The sequence below is a fragment of the Arachis ipaensis genome, chromosome B2 (assembly GCF_059453495.1).
Source record: "Arachis ipaensis isolate K30076 ecotype BB chromosome B2, ASM5945349v1, whole genome shotgun sequence".
Lineage (NCBI taxonomy): Eukaryota > Viridiplantae > Streptophyta > Magnoliopsida > Fabales > Fabaceae > Arachis > Arachis ipaensis.
In genome coordinates, this window is record NC_142437.1 from 119,874,683 (window position 1) to 119,896,082 (window position 21,400).

Sequence of the window (21,400 nt, forward strand, 5' to 3'; positions counted from 1 at the left end):
AAATAAAAACAAATAAATTTTTAATTAATTTAAATTTTAGAGATAATTTAGAGTTCACGGATAAATACCTACAAAAACAACATTGTTCATAAAAATAAAAGACAAAAATCGAAATAAATCATTTTTATCTTAAAAATCGTATTATCATTCTAAAAAAGGACCGAAATTAAGTTAATAATTCACTATATATTCAATAAAAATAAGGCGGGCTGAGAGACTCGCATCTTCTTAAGTTTCTCTTAAAAATGCATGAACCTAATTAAAAGAGAAAATTGACTAAAAAATAGAAAGATATTTTTTAAATTATTTTTTAGCAATAATATATTAATGAGAGTACATAAAAAATATATAATATATTAATAAAAAAATGATTTAAATAACACCCTCTCACAAACAAAATTTATATAAATATAACAATCCTAATTCCTAACTTAAAAATTTGTCCAAAAATGCACAATGCAAATCACTGAAATCAAAGATCAATGAATGACTTGCGACGTGTCCGTTGCCTCGTTCTCGTTCTCTTTCTTCCCTCACCATGTATAAGCTGTCAAACCCTACTCGCAACAACACACACTTCACCAAAATTCATCTCTCTCTTTCCCCTTTTTTTTTTCTCCTTTCAGTTTTCATGCGAAAATCTATCTTAATTTCCTAGACAGCCAAACCGCTTCTTTCCGAAGAACTCGTCCTTTCCAAGATGATGAAGAAATTCAGTCTCTTCGTAGCTTCTGTCGTGGCCGCGTTGGCCACCACAGTTTCTGTTTCGTCTTCTACGCATGTCTCTATTCAGGCTTGTGGGTTTCAGAGTGACCATGGAGGCTCTTCTTCTTCTCCGAAGAATTCAGCTTCGACAGAAAAATTCGCTCCAAGATTCGACGGGTTGAAGTTCATTGAGACCCTTGTCACTGCTCACAGATGAAACCTTTGTTTTCTAGGAAATAAGGATTTTAAAGCTTCTTGCTCAATTATCTGTAGTACTGTTTTTTCTTTTTGTTTACACCTTTTTAGTACCGTTAATATCTTTTTTTATCTTGCGCTATCTGAAAAAATTTAGAGAGAGAAATTGTAATGTTGTGGAATTATTTTGTTTTATGTTCTTGTTATTTGTACTCTTCTTTTTTTTTACCTGAACTTGTGATGTGCTTCTTGTGATTCTTCTGCATAAATTTCTCAAAAAATAATAAAAAAAAAGTTTCTACTAAAAAAATTTATTAAATTATTATATTTTATATATTACGTACTCTTTATGTACTCTTATTATAAAAAAAATTATAACAAATAAATTTATATCTACTGTTGATTAAAAAAAATAATTTGAGTAATATTATTAAAAATTTTATTTATAGTTCAATCTACAAAATAAAAAAATTCCTATAATTTCATAATTTGATTACTTAATATCATATATTGAAAAATTCTATGATTCTGAAGATGAAAAATTTCAGCACTTAAAAGAAGCTAACGTAGTTATAGTGCTAGATAAATACGTGTTTTTTCATAGAACACAGACTTTTGAAAGTAAAGCCTGCAATTCTGTTCATTTGTGTTTTTTTATATTACACGAGTAATGATAAACTTAATAATAGTGATTTTTTTTATTAGAAATAATTAAATTATTATATTAAATTAATTTCATAATCTAATAAACACAATAAATATCTTAATTTAAAATATCAATTATGAAACAGAACTTATAATGACTTAAGTAAATTGTTATATATTTTTTTATTGATTATTATGCACTTTAAATTACATATTTTTAAATTTTTAACGGACATTTTTTGTAAAAAATATTTGATTTTAAATTAAAATGTTAATTATTTTTTCAACCACCTAAAATTTTTAAAATAGAAAAAATAAAATAAATAATCAACAATTATATTGTACAATAAATTTGTTTGTGAATTTTTGCATTACCATTTATTATACTTCCTTAAAACGTAAAAATAATTTAATTAAAGTTAACTCATTTTTACAATTATAAACAAAAAAACGCAAACATAAAAGAGACCATGTTAACGTGTTATTCAACTTAAGCAACAAATAATAAAAAAAAGAGTTTAGTAATTTGACTACTATTATTATTATTATTATTATTATTATTATTATTATTATTATTATTAGGCCGTATTTTTCGATAAAAAATATCAATTTTTATTTTATTATTTATTTTTTTATTTTATAAATTTTATTTTATTTTTTGAATATTCTTAAAAAATATTCACCTTTTAACCATTTTTTCAAATTAATTATAGTTTATAAATTCTTAAGACCATGTTAACGTGTTATTCAACTTAAGCAACAAATAATAAAAAAAAGAGTTTAGTAATTTGACTATTACTACTATTATTATTATTATTATTATTATTATTATTATTATTATTATTAGGCCGTATTTTTCGATAAAAAATATCAATTTTTATTTTACTATTTATTTTTTTATTTTATAAATTTTATTTTATTTTTTGAATATTCTTAAAAAATATTCACCTTTTAACCATTTTTTCAAATTAATTATAGTTTATAAATTCTTAATTTTAACGAGGAGATAAATTAGGTCATAAATGACATATATAATCCATAGTATTCGCTGTAAAAGTAAAATGAACACACACTACTTTTAATTATTTGGTACATAATTTTTATAAGTATTGAAAATTTTTTCCATCGACATCATAGAATTTTAAAAAAATATCAGTCAAAAGTTTAAAATATATAATCTAAAATGCATAACAATCAATAAAAAAAATACATAACAATTTACTAAGTCATTATAAGACATGTTTCATGATTAGTATTTTAAAATTAAGGTATTTATTTTGTTTATTATATTATGAAAATAATTTAATATAATAATTTAATTATTTCTAATAAAAGAAAAAAAAATCACGTTATTAAGTTTATCATTATTAGTCATATGATATAAAAAAACACAAACCGACACCAATACAGATTTTATTGTCAAAGTCTGTATTTATCTAACACTATAATCACGTTAGCTTTTTTAAGTGCTGAAAATTTTTATGTTCAGTGTCATAAAATTAATCAGGAATGATAAGTAGACTAATATTTTATTCTTTTTTACTTAAAAAATTTGTAGAAAATAAGTTGGAGACATAAAATTATCAAGATCTTTTTATTTTAAATTTACTTTAACAAATCTTAATGTCATTGACGATGAAAATAACAAAAAAAATTAATGTGACCAACCTAAATTTTTTAAGAACGAATTTAATTTAAAAAAATATTTAAATGATCAATTTAAAAAATAATTTATTTATGTAAATACAAAATGAAAAATACCTCTAATGTAAGTACTAGAGTACAAGTAGTAAGCCTGATGGAAGGGGTTAAGGGAGTGGCAAATGTGGTAATTAAGCTCAACATCGGAGACCGAAAATGGAAAGCTCGGCATCAAGATAAAGTGACATTTCATGAGAGAGAGAGAGAGAAGAAATTTGAAAATGGGAGTGGCCGTTTGAATTGAATTGAAAGCCTTCAAAACAAAAAAACAAAAGCTTCATTCATTACTATCAACAAATAAGAAATCAATGCAACCCAACAAATCCACATTCATTAACTAACCACTACTCACAACTCAGAAGAGAGAGAGAGAGAGAGAGAGAAATGCCGGGGTTAGTGATGGTAACGAGAGGCGGCGGATGCGGTGGAGGAGGGAAGAGAGCGAGACCTGATGCTACGGCGGCGGAAGAAGAAGAGCAGAGACAGCTGTCACTAGTGGCGTTATTGATAGCGGCGCTGAGAAAATCTATGGTGGCTTGCAGAGTAGACAGACCATCAGAAGAAGTGATCTCCACTGTCCATCATAATCACCAGATGGAGATCGGATGGCCGACAGACGTCCAGCACATCACACATGTAACGTTTGATCGATTCAATGGCTTCCTCGGTCTCCCTCTTGAGTTCCAAGTTGAGATCCCCGGTCGCGTTCCCAGTGCTAGGTAAACATTTTATTTTACTTTTTTTTTTAAATAATTAACAGTTCTTCTGATTTTTACTTTATTTAATTTTAAGGGCTTTGCTTTGTTTGATTGAAATTTCAAATGCTAGGTACTTCAATTTCTTTTGTTTGAAACAAAACTGGAAACTTTGTGTGTATTTATTATAGCTTAAAATTTTTATAAAATTAGAAAAAGGAAAATTAGTCATTGTTTTGTTGTATCTCTAGATGAATTTTATGTTTCAAATGTACCTTTGTTATTTTTGTTGCACCTCAACTTGGGGTTTAAGGTTTTATGCTAAAGGAAAATTGTGCTTTTTGCTTTTGAATATTGATGGGTATGTCGTTTGGAAGAGAAAGAATTTAAAGGATAAGGCTCTTTTGAAAGCCATGGTTCTAGCTGAATTTGAAAAAAGCATTGGAGCTGCTCATTTTAATTTCAAGGTTCTTCTAGTGGCTGGAAGAAAATTATTTTTCTTTATTTTATATAAAAATAGAGGATGCAGAATTAAGTTATATACAGGTGATGAAGCCTAATTACCATTTATTAATAAAAAAATTATATATTTTCTTAGTGTAAAGTAAAAAGTAAGCTAGAAAAAAAAATCCGAATGTCGATTGCATGGTTTTCCTAGGGTTATGTATAAATTCAGAAAATGAAAACACCATTGTTCATTTGAAATGAGGTCCTCCTGAGACTGGAAAGTATAATGCATTCTACAAATTCATTGAATTATGTAATATACTGTTCAATCTTATTTATAGTTTCTTGAATTTGCCATTACTTTTTCAAAATTCATTAATTCAATCCTATTTTGAAAGTAAAAAAATAAATAAAGAGGTGTTTTTCTCTAGACATTGTCTATTGTGTTTTCGTGTTTACCAATGTTCACTGCAACATTCTAAGCTGTGATTTGCTGCAACCTATGCTTGCAGTGTGAGTGTGTTTGGGGTCTCAGCAGAATCTATGCAGTGTTCTTATGATTCCAAAGGAAACAGTGTCCCCACTATTCTATTGCTAATGCAGGACCGTTTATACTCACAAGGAGGCTTAAAGGTATTGAAATTTGAAATCAATGCAATATATTTTGCAATTTGGACCAGATTTTTTAAAACATTCAGTTTAAGGTTAACTTTTTTTACTTGTATTCTCAATGAATTTTCAGGCTGAAGGTATATTTCGGATAAATCCGGAAAATAGTCAAGAGGAGCATGTGAGGGATCAGTTAAACAGAGGCATTGTGCCGGACAACATCGATGTCCATTGCTTGGCCGGGCTAATTAAAGCCTGGTTCCGGGAGCTTCCTTCGGGGATACTAGATGGACTCTCACCAGAGCAAGTTCTTCAGTGCAACACGGAAGAAGAGTCCGTTGAGCTCGTGAAGCAGCTAAAGCCAACGGAGTCTGCATTGCTCAGCTGGGCTATTGATCTCATGGCTGATGTTGTGGAAGAGGAGGAGTGTAACAAAATGAATGCTAGAAATATTGCAATGGTTTTTGCCCCAAACATGACTCAGGTATGCTACTTCATGTTTTGGATGATGATAATATATTAACATGCTATGTAGTTTTGTTGAATTAGAAGCAAAATAATCTGCCGTCATTACGTAGTTTTCAATATCAAACAATTTGCATACTAGTGAGGTTACACAAGTTCTTTGATGTTGTTAACATTGCTCAAATCTTTACAAGTTTGATTATCTTACAAGGTGTTGAATATCATTATTGAATAACTTTGGACAGCATTAGTCTAATTGTGTTCATATTTTATATTTTGTTTCTTGGAACAGATGTCTGATCCTCTAACTGCCCTGATGCATGCGGTTCAAGTGATGAACTTGCTCAAGACACTGATAATGAAGAATCTAAGAGAACGTGAAGAAACCACAACCGGATATTCTCCCATGTCATTTCGCTCATCGAATCACCAGTCCGAGGAAGAATATGACAGTCAGCGAGAAACAGACACCAGTGGTGAATTGAGAGGGACTAAGTCGGATTATAACGATCATCACCCTCACTATAGCCATAGCAGTGAAGGGGAGGAAGAAAGGGAGGCTGAATCTTTAAGCGAGATTGAAGAATGCTTCTTGAAGCAGTTGGATGATGATAACACAAAAGGGTTCTCACAACAAGAACCTTCAGGCTATTTGCAAGAGTACATTAACCCTATAAGTTGTTGCTCAGGTTTTAGCATCAAATCCATTGCATCAATTGCCGACGGAACCATAAATTCCAGCTTGAGTTCCATTGATGGAGAAAGGTTGAGGACAAGGGTGGCTGCCGTGAGCTCAAACATTGAAAAAAGCAGCCCGTCAATAGAATGTACAGGAACCAATGACGTGAAGATGATTGATAAGTTTTCCGATTCTGCTCCGCCGCTGCTTGCATCTAGTTGAAAAACTGGATTTCATTTCAGTAGGTTTTTTCAAGAGACATGTCATGTATATTCACATTTGCCTCCCACATTCAATGGCCACACACCTTCCTCCCATGTAATAGAAAAGAGAGGTGTGTTAGCTTAGTGTATGAGACAGAATGAGTATACGAAACATTCTCTTTTCTAAGTTCCTTGTTTCATATTTTGTCTCAACAAGCAGGTTTTGTTTGTGTAAATTTTAATACATGAAGTAGGAACTGTATGGCTTGTTGTGGATTGTTGGAAGGTTACTGTGTTCAGCTTAGGCTGAATTTGACCTTGTTCTGTATGTTCAAAAAGTACTAGACAACTCTAACCATGACAAATTTCACTTCTGTGAAAAGTTGTAAGATTGATGAATTCCATGGAAATAGGCATAATGATGTAGGTCTAAGATGATGCTTGCTAATTTCTATGTTTCCTGTGTATGATCAATATTTGATGGATTTCATATTTCATTCACAATGGGAATATGGTAAATCTTCGACGGGATATAAGAGGAATTTGCACCAGATTTTTTTCGAATTTGGTGGAATATGATCTTGGTTGAATATCCCGTGACACAATTATACCCCCAAGTCCCAAGAGGTGTATTGGATCTAGTTGAGAGTGCTAAACGCCTAAACCAAAAACATAACCAAAATAATTCTTATAACCAGGTTAGATTTATGGTTAGAGATGGTTTAGTTGTGATGGGTTAGGTTTTCAAGTTAAAATTATTTATGTTTAAAAATACTATTGGTACACTAAAATTAGCTTTTAATGTATTTGTGTAATATGTGGTTTAATTTATTTTCAATGTGTATTTGTATTTCAACATGTATATTGGTCGCTGATTTTGGTAGCATATTTTATTGTACACGTAGAAATTCATATGTGGTTTAATTTATTTTCAACGTGTATTTATATTTTAACATGTATTTTATATTAGTAACTGATTTTGATGTACATGTAATATAGTTCATTTTTAGACGTAGTTTGATTTTGAAAAAATAATATGTTTTTTTAAATAATCTTTTTATCGTAATCTTTTATGATTAATAGATAAAGAAATTAAAAATTAAATGGACGAGCTCAGCTAATATTCTGAGATTATAAACTTTAGTTTACACTTTTTGGGAAAAGTAAGTTGGAACTTGACCAACTTTAATTAATGTTCTTAAGTCTTAACATTATACTCTTTCCGTTGTTTTTAAATGAGTATTCATTTTTAACATTTTTCCTTTATAAATAAATGCTTTCAAAGAATTCATCAAATTCATACTTGTAAGCTCAAGAAATTCATCAAAAATTAGAATTTAGAATATTACAAGTGAGAATAGTTTCCAGCTTCAACCTGCTGTCTCCATCCCTATAATTAAATAAAATCATATAAAAATTAAAATGAAACAAATAGTAATTGTGAACAAACATTCATTGTAATAAATAATAATAGCATTCATGTAACCATTTGCAGAGAAATTACATATTTACATTTAAATTCATTAATTAGCTGCCTAAGTTTCTAAAATTTACATTGAGTTCTTTCTTTTTTCTTTTTCTTTTTTTTTTTCTCTTCTAAGCTATTTGATTCATTTTCTTTTATCTGTGTCAGCCAAAAGAAAAATATAAGAAATTTTCATAATGAGAAATAAAAGAGGAAAAAAAAAAAGGAACAAAAAAAAAGGAACCCAGAATAGATAAGAAAACTTGAAACCAAAAATAGATCTGAAGAAAAGAAATCAAGATGCCAAGCATGCTTCCCAGAACAACCTATTCTTTTCCATTTCATCCAAAGATTCTTGATTTGAAGCAAATGACACAAATGACCTTGTTGGATGCTGTTCTTGCAAAACCTCATCTTCTTCATCACAATATGATGTTCCAAAAACAACATCTTCTTCTTTCTTCTTCCCATCATCATCATCATCATCATCATCATCATCATCCCAATTGACCTCAGCAACATTACATGTATCATCATCATAATCAGATCTATCATAGCTGCAAGATAGAGCATCATCATCATCATCATAATCTTCATGACCATGATGAACATAACTACCTACCCTTGAAATCTCACAAACCATTTTGTTGTGATCAAAATCAGCTTCTTCAGAATCACCACTGGCCTCAAAGAGAATGTAAGAAGAAAAATCTGGAGTGACATTATTACCCTTCACATCCATAATAAGAGAATGAATGATATGATATGAACAACTTTCAATATGAACAATGAAAATGAACACCGCAACAACGTTGGCATAAACATATAACTAATAAAGAAAATAAAAGGTTTCGAAAACCATAATAATATATTATTAGAATTAGAAAACGTGGGACCACACTTGTTAGACACTTTTGGTGACAAAGACTATGATGAAATCTTTTCAAAACTTGTATAATGTGACTCTGCCTTCTCTCTCTCATTATTGTTACTGATGAACGAAGTTGAGAAAAGCTTCTAGAAGGGTGGTGGCAATTAGTGCATGCCCAATTGCAAATATAGTAGTAGCCAATAGGAATTTGAATTTTGCATACACGCGCTCTTCTAGAACATTTTCTATTTCATTCACCCTTATCTCATTATCTTGCTAATCCCTTTATGTATTATTCATCATCTGTTTTAGATTTTTTTTTTTTTTTAGAAAAAATATATTTTTAAATATTATTGATTATCTACTGATTAAAAATTTGAAATTTGTTTTTTGTTGGGTCTTGGAAAAGAAGAGGGGAATATTATATTATATATGTGATATAATCATGATCCTAATATTTCTAGAAGCCTTAATTTATTTACTAAATCAAGTTCATTTTCTATCAGGTGACAACGTGACAAAGTTCCCCATGCTTCAAATAAGAAAGAAGAAAAAAAAATTGATGGCAAAAAAGGTTACTTTTTATTAAAAATATTATTTATACATTAAAATTAATTATTAAAATTAATTATTAATATATTTATATATAAATATATATATGATATAATTTATTTTTAATGTGTATTTATATTTTAATATATATTTTATATTAATAATAAATTTTAGTAGCTAATTTTAATATATAGGTAATTTAGTTTTATTTCTATTATTAGTTTTTCAATTTAGTTGGGTGTGCTACTATGGTTATCCCTTAAGTTTTTTTTTTTTTTTAAATGAATTCACCGGTTTCTTATGTAATATTAGACATAATTTTTTATTTAAAAAAAATTAATTGTAATATGTTGTTGCTAGAAAATGTATGCAAATATAAAATAATGTATTATCACCTTAGTATTTATTATTTAAATAATTATCTAAAATTTAATCTTGCTTTTATTGAATGGTAGTTGAGCACAATCGTTTATATGTCCATGCCTTAGGTAGCAAATTATTCCTATAATCAAGGTTTTCGTTTGAAATGGGATTTAGTTAATTTACTGTTCTTTAATCTAGTTAAACACTTAAACGCATCCAACTAACACTTGGAGGAGTTGAGCTTTTAATAATTATAAAACTGAAAAAAAAAAAGAAACTAACATATGGAGATTCAATAAATAAACAAGTTAAATAACAAAATTAATTAAGCATTTTAAGTTTTTAACAAGCAAAAAAAAATAAAAAATAAAAAAGTCCCCTTCAACTTAATGTTAGTACATTTAATATAAGATTTTAACCTAAAAAGTGAGCAAAACAAATCCTTGAAGTTTAGTTATTTTAGCCGCTTCACCTTATTTAATTTCTGTTAGAATCTTTTGGTCTTCAAACAAAATTACTTAAAAATTAAATTACGGATTTTTTTTTTTAGCACATTAAACTTATGGAGAAAAGTGCACATGGTTTTGCTTTCTGAAAATTGTAAGATAAACATTGAAGTTTTTCCTACGCATTATTTTCTAAAACAATATGCTTAGTCCCTAGTATATAAATTAAACATGTTGATTTACCATTAATTCCGTGTTTGACAAAATAAATTTGGATAAACAAAGTTAATTACGTGTTACACAAAACTAGTGTAGCCGGCATATAGAAAAAATGAAAAATACTTTGGACTCTCTTGTGAGTTGAGTCTTTTGACCTATTTTCATTTATTTCAAATCATCATTGGAGCCTACAATAATAGAATATTATATTATATTATAATTAATTAATATTTATTAAAATTATTTAACATATCAAAATATTTATTATAAAATATTATATTTTTATTATTTTAATTTTTTTAATATTTATAAATATATTTTTATATTATATTATTTTATATAATTTAAATACACACAAATTTTTTTTTTTATTGTTCTCCCTTATCCTTTTTAATGTAGAACATCACTAAGCAAAGGAAAGAAGAAATTGAAGAACAATGAAGGGGGAAGAAAGGTACATCTACAACTACAAGTAATGAACTACCTCATGCATGTCAAGTAGCTAGCTCTAGGATTATATATATATCAATGTTAAAATGAATTTAATTTTAATATATTATATTGTAGTGGTTGAAAACTTTAATTTCTTTATGTAATATTTGCTAAGTCTTGTGTTTATTGTCGTATAGATAAAAATTTTGCTTAAAAGTTATTAATAATAATTATCATTTTGATTTTTTTATAAGCATAAATTAAATCAAAGAATATATGTTATAACGTATTCTAAAAATAAATGTTATATATATATATATATATATATTATTTTTTAGATATATTTTTTGAGAACTTTTATTTTGAATATTAAAAATAATTAATAATGTATAAAAGAGACAACAAAAAATATTTTATATCATAAAAATAAGATATAAAAAAAATCAAGAAAATTATGTAAATAAATTTTTATTAAAAAATATTTAGTGAATAACATTTGAAAATTAAATTATCTTCTGGAAGTATGGTATTGTCTAGTCTTATTAGGTATGCTGAAATTAGAAAAGTCAAATTATGTGCGTTTTACACGTGGGCAATTGGGTCCATTTCCATTCATTCAGCACATGCCAAGAATAAGATGCTTCCGTAGGGTTAATACCGTAAATATATACCCCTAAAATTATACACACACCACACTTCACACATGACATGACACACACCTCTATTATTATTTGAGTAAATAGTTAAATTAGTATCCGAAAGATTATTCAATCTCCAAATTGGTTTTCAAAAAAATAAATTAATAAAAAATATCCCTCAAAAATTTAAAAATGGTAACGTTAGTTCTTCCGTCTATTATTTGACTAACGACGTGAACATCTGTTTAGCTGGCCGTTAATGTGACACGTCAGCCAAAGTTTAAATGACGTCGTTTTATGTGCTCATCCCTTACAACGCTTCATTTTCTATCCCTATTTCGTTACATGTCTCTAATTACATCTTTCTTCTGAAAACAAAACATCTCTGTAATTCCCTCATCTTAGGTTCTCACCTCCACAAAGACGAAGCATTGAACGGTGACTATCAGCCTAGACCGACGACGACATTGTGTTGGAGTTGAAGGTGATCGGTTTGCGACAACCTTGGTCAACTGAAAATGGCACACCATCGCCTTGCGTGAGAGGCATGTTACCTTTTTTTTGTTATTTTCTGAGATTGAGTGTGGTTTTATCTCCTGATGAATGTGCTTCTATGATTGTTAGAAATTCATTATTACTGTTTGCAATGTTAGGGTTTGAAAAAATATGTTCAGGCTTAGGGCTTTCGTGGTGATCCATGAATGACTTTGTTTTTCGAGAGTTAAGAACAATGTTTGCGCTCTGTATAGCTGCATGTGTGTGTTTTATTTTCATTTTGGTAGTTGATGTTGAATCTGCTTTGCTTGTTTATGAAAAAAATTTCCAATAGTTGAGTGTGTTGCTGTTTTGGTTACAGATGGAAGGTCCCCCTATGACCTTTGTATTTCACCATGGTGGGAAGTTTAAAACAGATGAATCAGGATATTTATTTTATGAATCAGATAATACTGAAGTATTAATGGGTGTAGAAGCAGACACTCTAGACGTGTTTTTTGTGAAGGGATACTATAAAGAATTGGGATATGCTGAGATAAACAATTGCTTGTGGAAAGTTCCTGGAAGACTTCTGGATAATGGCTTGAGGAGGCTAGAAAATGATGCTGATTTGTTGGCATTGGTTAATTAAGGACTGCAGGAGAAATCATCATCTCATATACATCTATTTTGAGCATGTAGTGTTTAAGCCACACGTGGTTGACTGCATGAACGAGGATGGTGATGATGTACTGCAGTTGTCAACCATCTCTGAACCCCCAGAGAAACTGAATAAGGACCACAATGAAGCAATGTCTCAACCTTATTGTAAGACCACAAAAAAATTACCTCAGCCAAAAAGGAACAAATCTCAGCACACCAAGTTATCCTCTCCTCAACCTATACCTAAGCCCACACTTGAGCCAACTTTTCAGCCCACACCTAAGCCAACACAGCAGCCCACACCTCAGCCCACACAGAAGCTCACTCCTCAACCCACATCTAAGTCCATAAAAAAATCCATCCATCAGCCCAAGTCTTGGACTAAATCCCAGGCTGCTAAAGTTTCTGCCAAGCCTACATCAACCGATAAGATCAATAAGAAGGTAAAAGATACAACCAAAACAAGATCTGGAAGGTAAGTTAAGGCAACTCCAGTTAATAATGATAATGACTCTCATGATTCATATGAGAGTGCTGAAGACAGTTTGTACAAGCCTCCAAAAGTTGTAAGAGATTCTATATACAGTAGTGACAGTGACAATGGAGTTGATGGAGGACAGTCTTCTAAGGCCAAGAAAGTAGATCATAGAGAGAAACATAGGCCTGCTGCTGACAGAGTAAGAGACAAAGCTATTGACACTGATGACTCCAGCTACAAGAATATCGAATCTGATGAATACTCTGATGCAGGTATTGTTTATTTAATTGTTTATGAGTTATTCAAATTGCTTGTTTTATAGATCTATGTGAATTATTTGCTTGTATTACAATTTTGTGGTGAGTTGATGTAATTTCAGATTCAGATGATGATTTATTGTATGAAGAATCATCAGATGGAGATGAATGAAAGTCAGAATATTCTGATCAAGAGTTAGACTCTGATGACGAAGGTCTAGCTGTGCATCCACAGTAATGACAAGGCCAAATTTGGTGATCTAAAATTTGAGGTAAGCATGGTTTTTAAGTCCAAGAAACATTTTATGGCTGCCACTAGAGATTATACTATTTAATGGGGTAGGAATATAAGGTTCTTTAAGAATGACAAAGTTAGAGTGAGGACTGTTTGTAAGAGTGAAGACTATCCTTGGGTAGTATACTGTGCACACAACCCAAGTGATGGTTCATGGCAGATAAAAACACTAGTTGACAATCACATTTGCGCAAGAAAGCAAAAAAATAGAGCTGTAACTCAGGAATGGACTGTGAATAAGTTACATCCAAAACGTAGGAAGCACCCTAAAATGAAGCATAGGGAGGTGTATGAGTGGTTTGTTAGGAAGTGCAATGTGAAGCTGAATAGTTTATGCATTACCAGAGCTTTTAAGAAAGCTAGGAAGATAGTTGAAGGGGATGAGATTGCACAGTATGGGTTGATATGGGATTATGCACATGAATTACTTACTGCCAATCCAGGTTCCACTGTTCAGGTGGGTGTCATTCCCATTACTGATAATTCACCTCAATTCAAGAGATTTTATGTCTGTCTTGATGCTTGTAAGAAGGGTTTCAAGGCAGGGTGTAGGCCATTAATAGGATTAGATGGAGCATTTCTGAAAACCTTACATGGAGGACAACTTCTCACTGCATGTAGACAAGATGCAAATAATCACATTTTTGTGATTGCATATGCTATTGTGGATGTGGAGAATAAAGACAACTGAAAATGGTTTCTGGAGCTGCTCCTCTCAGACCTGGGAGACTACGAAGCAAAGAACTTTGTGTTTCATCTCAGACATGCAAAAGGTGAGAACTAATTTGACTCGCGATTTAATTTTTAAGGACCATTTTGATTTAATGATGATTCTTTTAAGGACTTAACTGACTAAATATCTTTTCAGGATTCATTGTTGGTGCAAGGGTTAATACCTGCTATGAAAGAACTCCTTCCATCAGTTCCACACAGATTTTGTGTTTGGCATTTGTGGCGGAACTTCTCTAAACAGTGGGGCAGCATCGAGCTTAAAGACTTGGTATGGGAGTGTGCAAGATCAAGGACTCTAGTTGAGTTTGAAAGGAATATGACTAGAATCAAGAGGATTAATCAACAAGCTTGGGACTATTTAGCCAAGTGGCCGAAGGAAGCCTGGACAAAAGTCCATTTCAGTGAAGAGCCAAAGGTAGACAACATATGTAACAACGCTTGTGAATCCTTCAATGCAAAGACCAAGCATGAAAGAGGAAAGCCTATTCTGAGCCTGGCAGAGGAGGTGCAAAGAATAGTTATGAAAAGCATGACTGTTAACAGACTGAAGCTAATGAATTATCAAGGAATCCTTACTCCAGTTCAACAAAGTAGGCTTGAATCTCTGATTAAGTTATCCAGAAATTGGGCTCCCCGCTGGTACGGTGATGCCAAAGAGGTCTTGTACGAAGTTCAAGGATGGCCAACTAATATGGTGGTAGACTTGGGTAACCATACTTGCTCCTGTAGATTTTGGCAATTGACAGGTTCAACTCCTAACTCATTTCAAGTTGTATATAGATACCATATTTCATACTTCACTGAATGAAATTTGTTTTCGTGAAATTTATAGGAATGTCTTGTATGCACGCAATATCGGCCATTCAAGAAAAAAATGATAAGAGGCATGAGGAGTATTGCCATGAATGGTTGACAATAGAGGCGTACAGAAGAACGTACCAATACAATGTGAATCCCGTTAAGGGACAAGAACTATGGGAGAAAACTGGTTCTCCTGCACCTGTTCCACCACCAATAAAACCTAAACCAGGGAGACCAACAACAAAGAGAATGAAGGACAAGGCTGAAAGACCCACTGGTACAAAGACAAAGATGAAAAGGAAGTATAATCCAATTTGGTGCATGTACTGTGGAGAGTTGGGCTACAACAAGAGAACTTGCAGCAAGAAAAAGCAAGACGATGCTCAAGAGAAGGCAAGACTAATGCAATTGCAGCTTGCAGTTGTGCCACCACCACAAGGTGCTCCTGGTCCGAAAGCAGACGGCGTAGCTGACACTCAGTCCATTCAAACACTCCCTGCAGTACCGTCAGCTGCTCCAGATGAACAGACTGAAATTCCTGTTAGTCAGGATGCTCAGCTTCTACTGACACAACAATCACATACCTCAACCATTGCTACTTAGGTTATCTTGTATTCAGTTTGAAATTGAACATTAGTAACTTGTATCTGCTGAATATCACCCTTTGTAATTGATTAAGAATCTGTTTTGTTTGAGAGAATGATGAAAAGTGTTTGCTGCAGACTAGAGTTAGATGAAGGCCTCCAAGACTCCATGTCACCAAGGTCAGGGCAAAGGAAAATGCCTCTCCAAAGCCTGTTGCTCCAGGACCAGTTGCTGTATCTGCTGAAACCATCAAGGGTAGTAGTTCCGCAATAGCCAAAAAACTTGCTAGCTTCATGACATTTGTTCAAACTCCGGATATCAAAACTCCCAGAAAAAAAGATATGGAATGACTTGAAGAAAGGACGACATGAAATATAGGGCAGTTAGTATTTGTTATTTTGTCAGGGCCAAAATTTGCTATTTGTAGACAATGTGGTAGTTGTGGTATATTGGATAGTCCTATTTTTTGTATAGCCCTTTAGGTAAGAATATCCTTAGTACAAACTGATGTTAGGCTTTTTGAGCTTACCTTTTTTACTATCAGCTTCTACTTTTGTGTTATTATCATCTTAAAACAATGTTGTTATTTTAATTTGAGACAATGAAAACTGGTAGACCATTGGTTATGTTATGCTAATCCTAGTTCACTTCATTTTAATTCTGTTTCTTCTGATTTGCTAAAATTATGTTATGATCAAGAAAAATAGTGCATGTAGAAATTTTGTAATAGTAACAAAACATGAACATGGCATATCAACAAGTTTACTCAGAAGTTTGTTCATATACAATAACAGTAAACTAAGAAGGTTCACAACATCCACAATTTCACAATAACTGCTTCACTTGGCACTAAAGTACATACATATAATCATAAAAACCACAATCACAATTATTAATCCAAAATACAGTTGCATCCTAAGTGCTCTAACTTCAGCTTCTAAACTCATCATTCTCCATGATAGGTTATGGTTCAAGACAACAACATCACTCTCCATTTCTGCATCAGTTTTAACATTTCCCTTTGGACCATCTAATCCTTCATACTTATCATCCTCAGCCCACCTAAAGTAATTGCAGTGGCTGCCCTTCTGCAAAACATTAAGTTACAAAAATCTCAAAATCCCACACAAATAATTAAGAGCTTGAAGAAGACTATATTCATAACTCACCCGGTATCTTGGACAAGCATGGAACAATCTATTTGGATTCTTTATTGTCCCAGACTTCTTGATCACTATCTTCAACCCACAAAAGCACACTTGGTCCGTGTTCTTCCTCCGCCAGCGCAGCGACGAGCTCGAAGCATTGCTTCCTTGTGATTGCGATAGTTGTCGACTACGACCCCCACTTACACTACCCATAATGTAGTTCCACAACAATTTCGGCCTAGGCAGAATCAATTTGATGCTGCAGCAACAATGGCATTTCACAGGAAGAAGGAATTAGGGTTTACATATCTAGGATTAATTTGATATAAATAGCGAAACATATCTTGTCATCAGTCATTCTGCACCAACCTGGCATGCTGAGATGACACACTGATGGCCACATAAGCAACATTTAACGGCGTTACTGACGAAATTAACAGAAGGAAGACGGAAGGAATAACGTTACCATTTTTAAATTTTTGGAAAATATTTTTTATTAATTTATTCTTTCGAGGACTAATTTGAGGATCGGGTAATGTTTCGAGGACCAATTTAACTATTTACTCATTATTATTTAATCGTTTTCTTTAAAAAAATTTATTAGGTATTTTTATTTTTTAAAAATTTTTATTATATTAACGTCTATAAATTTTATAAAAATAAAATATATAAATTTTTATTTTAACCAAATTTATTATTTTTATTTGAATAAATAAATTCTCAAAAATATGAGATAAAAATTTATATATCAATTTACAAATTTTAACATAATAAAATTTTTATAAAAACAAAAAACTTTCCACACAAAATTTCTTAAAAACGTAGTCGAAGATATACTCTTACTTGTTTATTAAGAAATGTATATATATATTATATATAATTCCACAAAAAGACATTAGACATGTTTATAACATTGCTTATGCTCGTTGAAGTGAATTGAGCATGGTAAAAAGGTACATCATAAGAAAACAAAGTAACCTAAGAAGATGAAGGCACCATTATTAGTGGGTGACAAGTACTGCTCTTAAAAAAGTTGAAATGGATTATTAGTTCTTATTATTAATATAAAATTATAAATGGTAGATAATTGGAGCATTGGATCTTTCCTCCTCTTTAATCAATGACTTGAGTTTCGGTTTTGCAAAGAAATAAAAGAAAAAGAAAAAGAAAAATAATATGAAAAGACTATTATTAATTATTTTTTTATTAAATTTCCAAAAAAAGATACAAAATATATGAATTTTGTGTTTTGAAACATAGCTTTTTGTTTCCTTTTTTATCTCTAAATAAAAGACCTAAAATTCACTTTAAATCGTTTATTTATTGATAAAGTTAAATTAATCAAATTTCTAGTAACAAGATTCGCAAATAATAACTAGTGACTTAGCTTTAAAGAAATGGATTAGTTCTGGTTATAGGCAAGCTTTAGTGTCCCACTTAGGCAAAACGTATCTTGTTTAACTAAAACTAATTGCAACCACACAAATCAAAATTATTTAATTAATAAAAGTGCTACACATATAAGTTATTTTGATTTATAAGTCATATAAATTAGGCTAAACCCAATAAAATAGACGCTCATCCATATAAGCGTGTTAACACGTGCGTTACTCAATAGTTTTTATAGCACACTTTGCGTTTCTCCTCCTCCTCCTCTTTTTTTGCGTTTCTCTCTTTTTTCTTTGCGTATTTCATCTTCATTGTCGTTTTTTTATTACTGTTGTTGTTGCTGTATTTTTTCTTCATTCTCTTTCTATTGATTTTGCAACATTATGTATTTTTTTTTCTTCTTTGTTTAATTTTTTTCCAATAAGAATTATGAGAATATGAAATAAGAAGATGAAGAAGAAGAAGCAGCAGAAGATGAAGAGGAAGAGGAAGACTTTTGAATTATGCAGAAATTATCAACACATACACCAAAAATTTTTAAACATGATACACCCAAATATCTTCGTGTTACACCCAAATATTTTTGTGTTACACCCAAATTTGCTGCAAATACAGAAAAATATTTTCTCTAATGCTACTTTTTTTCTTCTTTTTTTCTTATTTCTTTCTTTCTTTTAGTTGAACGAATGTAAGTTTATCATCTTTCAAGTAATTTTGTACCATTATGTATTTTTTTTCTTTCTTTGTTTGATTTTTTTTTTGTTTTTATTTCTGTTAAAAGAGTAAAATAAGAAGAAACTTGAGAAGATAAAACAAGAAAAAAAGATAAATAAAAAGAAGAAGAAGATGATGATGATGGTGATCAGTGGCGGAACTTGAAACAAAATTTTGGGGGGCCAAATAAAAAATAATTGTCAAAATATTTTTTTATATGGACCTCACTTAAGATAAACTCGTCTAACCTCATCTCTCTGGTTTGGGTGATACTGCAAAATTTAAAGCCCTTTTTCAAGATCTCGTTCCAAAAAGTTAAAGTTAAAGTCATCAGATATAACTTTTTGAACTTTTGAAGGTTATATCTCACTTTCTTCGTGATTCATTAAAGTAGAAGAACTATCTACATGTGTTGATATTGTAAAAGTTATATGTTCTCCTTCTTAAATATTAGCCTTCCTCTTAAAAAATGTATCAATTCTTTGATTTTTCATTATTATTTTATATAAAAATTTGAATATATATCCTGTAAAATATATAAAGAAGAAGTTAAAAGAACAAATATTAAAATTTATAATATTTATTGAATTTTTTTATCAATTTATACAAATACAATAATATTAATACTTATTGAATATTCTATTATTTTTTATCATATAAAAAATTAAATTAAATAAATAATAAAATATAAAATAATATTAAATTAAATAAATAAAAGATATCTAATTTTTTATATTTGAACCTAAAGATAGAGAGAGTGTTGTTTATTGAACTTATTAGATACTTTAAGTCATAGTAAAGTATTTAAGTCAATTAAACTATTTTTTATCTTTTGAAAAAGTACTACTAAGTTTTTTATAAAAAGTTTGGGGGGGTCATGGCTAAGCTCCACCACTGATGGTGATGATGATGATGAAAAAGAAGAAGAAGAAGCAACAGAAGATGAGGAGAAGGGAGAAGAAAAGTTTTGAATTATGCAGAATTTATCAGCACACATACTCTAAAAATTCTTAAAAAAATACACCCAAATGTCTTCGTGTTATACCCAAATTTGTTGTAAATACAGAAAAATATTTTCTTTAATGCAGAATTTTTACATTACATTCAATTCAAACCATCAACGATGAAACATTATTCACTTATAAAATCATAAACTACTAACAAAAAAATTAACTTGAATCGAACCACAAGTTAGCTATTTGATTGGATTCAAAACAGTAATCAATTTCGTTTTGATTCAATTGATAATCTAAACTTGAATTATTCGTTATCTTCAAGAACGAGATAAGGAGGAGAAGGAGGAAAAGAAATTCCAATGAAAAAAGAAGGAGGAAGTGATGGTGTTGGTGACGATGATAACGAAAGAAGCAGAAAAAGAGCATGTGCACATTGATTGAAATATGTTAAATTAAGAGGCGTGTAAAATGTGCGAACATAAGACACGCACGTAAGAATGATTTAGAGAAAAATAACTTGTATGGTAAAATAACTTGTACGTGGAGAATCATTACTTCATTAAAGAAAGTTACCAATAATTTATGATTACTACTAATTAAAAGCAGGGAAAAAATAAGAAATTATTTTTTAACTAATAATTAGCTCACAAATAATTGAAAGGAGAAGTGAATATGGTTTGGATTATTACTGTAATGAAGATAAAATAAAATATTGACTAATTATTTATAGAAAAGAAAAATAGTGTTAAAAAAATATTTGATTGCTCACACATAATCATGAAAAATCTTTTGTAAGTTATAAGTATGTATCTATCTAATTGTAAATGGATTCATTTCATAACATAAGAAGCTGCTCTTTAAATTTTGAATATTTATTTGAAAAAAAAAAACTGAAAATTAAGAAGATAAGAACAAAATATAATATAATAAACAAAATATTTACCATTTATTTTATCTTACTTTAAAATAATATAATTTTTTTTTCTGCTCTCCCATTTCTTACCATTGAAGAACATAATTTTTTTTTCTTTCCTCCGAATCATGTAAAGGTTTTCTTATCAGCCGTACATTTTGAGCAATATATTCACTTGGTCTAATTGAAATAAGCATTTTTTTTTCTCTTTTTAATATATGCTTGGTACCTTTATTGTTTTCTTCCAAATTCTTAGACCCTAGATTACACGGGCAAACATGATTAACTTTCACTTATACATTACTTCAAAATTATATATTAATTCATTGGATAATTATTTGGACGGATTGTATTATCAAATGATTATATATATATATAACTTCTTTCTTTTTAAAACAAGTATTTTTTTATTTTTTAAGTTTATTAAAAAACAATATATTTAGACAAAAAATAAAAACGTAAAATAATATATTTTTAAAAAGTGAGAGTTGTTCATACCCTGGCCCAATAAATAGGGCCCAAGATCTAAGCAAAGAAGCCCAACCCAAAGGGTTGGCCCTCCTCCAGTACCAGCCTTCGTCCCAGAAGTCGGTACTAAACACGACCTGCTCCAAAGAAGTCGGATACGAGGGTTAGCTGGCAGATAACACTCATTCGAATGAGTA

The 21,400-nt window shown here is 30.4% G+C and overlaps 5 protein-coding genes across 5 annotated transcripts; 3 read left to right on the forward strand and 2 right to left on the reverse strand.

Moving 5' to 3' along the window:
* Positions 1 to 450: 450 nt before the first annotated feature.
* On the forward strand, positions 451 to 1,134 carry LOC148575409 (uncharacterized). The gene has a single exon (XM_088505071.1). It carries the CDS (start codon positions 701 to 703, stop codon positions 920 to 922), a length of 222 nt encoding a protein of 73 aa, XP_088361197.1. The 5' UTR covers positions 451 to 700; the 3' UTR covers positions 923 to 1,134.
* A 2,305-nt stretch (positions 1,135 to 3,439) lies between these two features.
* LOC107626107 (rho GTPase-activating protein 2-like) lies at positions 3,440 to 6,777 on the forward strand. Its single transcript, XM_016328890.3, has 4 exons — positions 3,440 to 3,965; positions 4,901 to 5,021; positions 5,131 to 5,481; positions 5,755 to 6,777. Exons 1-4 carry the CDS (start codon positions 3,631 to 3,633, stop codon positions 6,361 to 6,363), a joined length of 1,416 nt encoding a protein of 471 aa, XP_016184376.1. The 5' UTR covers positions 3,440 to 3,630; the 3' UTR covers positions 6,364 to 6,777.
* A 1,022-nt stretch (positions 6,778 to 7,799) lies between these two features.
* Positions 7,800 to 8,797, reverse strand: LOC110269076 (myelin transcription factor-like protein). The gene has a single exon (XM_021116449.2). The coding sequence runs from the start codon at positions 8,549 to 8,551 to the stop codon at positions 8,105 to 8,107; it is 447 nt and encodes a 148-aa protein (XP_020972108.1). The 5' UTR covers positions 8,552 to 8,797; the 3' UTR covers positions 7,800 to 8,104.
* Positions 8,798 to 14,261: 5,464 nt separating this feature from the next.
* LOC148575410 (uncharacterized) lies at positions 14,262 to 15,633 on the forward strand. The gene is made up of 3 exons (XM_088506221.1): positions 14,262 to 14,270; positions 14,366 to 14,936; positions 15,062 to 15,633. Exons 1-3 carry the CDS (start codon positions 14,262 to 14,264, stop codon positions 15,631 to 15,633), a joined length of 1,152 nt encoding a protein of 383 aa, XP_088362347.1.
* An 821-nt stretch (positions 15,634 to 16,454) lies between these two features.
* On the reverse strand, positions 16,455 to 16,976 carry LOC148575411 (uncharacterized). Its single transcript, XM_088504552.1, has 2 exons — positions 16,785 to 16,976; positions 16,455 to 16,703 (listed from the first exon to the last, which is right to left on the reverse strand). Exons 1-2 carry the CDS (start codon positions 16,974 to 16,976, stop codon positions 16,455 to 16,457), a joined length of 441 nt encoding a protein of 146 aa, XP_088360678.1.
* Between the last annotated feature and the right edge of the window lie 4,424 nt (positions 16,977 to 21,400).

Coding starts and splice junctions, on each gene's coding strand:
- LOC110269076 (XM_021116449.2), bottom strand. CDS start 8,551: ATGGATGTGAAGGGTAATAATGTCACTCCAGATTTTTCTTCTTACATT.
- LOC148575410 (XM_088506221.1), top strand. Junction 14,937..15,061: donor TAATATGGTGGTAGACTTGG/GTAACCATACTT, acceptor TGAAATTTATAG/GAATGTCTTGTATGCACGCA.
- LOC148575411 (XM_088504552.1), bottom strand. CDS start 16,976: ATGGGTAGTGTAAGTGGGGGTCGTAGTCGACAACTATCGCAATCACAA. Junction 16,704..16,784: donor ATGCTTGTCCAAGATACCGG/GTGAGTTATGAA, acceptor AATGTTTTGCAG/AAGGGCAGCCACTGCAATTA.
- LOC107626107 (XM_016328890.3), top strand. CDS start 3,631: ATGCCGGGGTTAGTGATGGTAACGAGAGGCGGCGGATGCGGTGGAGGA. Junction 3,966..4,900: donor GGTCGCGTTCCCAGTGCTAG/GTAAACATTTTA, acceptor CTATGCTTGCAG/TGTGAGTGTGTTTGGGGTCT. Junction 5,482..5,754: donor TTGCCCCAAACATGACTCAG/GTATGCTACTTC, acceptor TTCTTGGAACAG/ATGTCTGATCCTCTAACTGC.
- LOC148575409 (XM_088505071.1), top strand. CDS start 701: ATGATGAAGAAATTCAGTCTCTTCGTAGCTTCTGTCGTGGCCGCGTTG.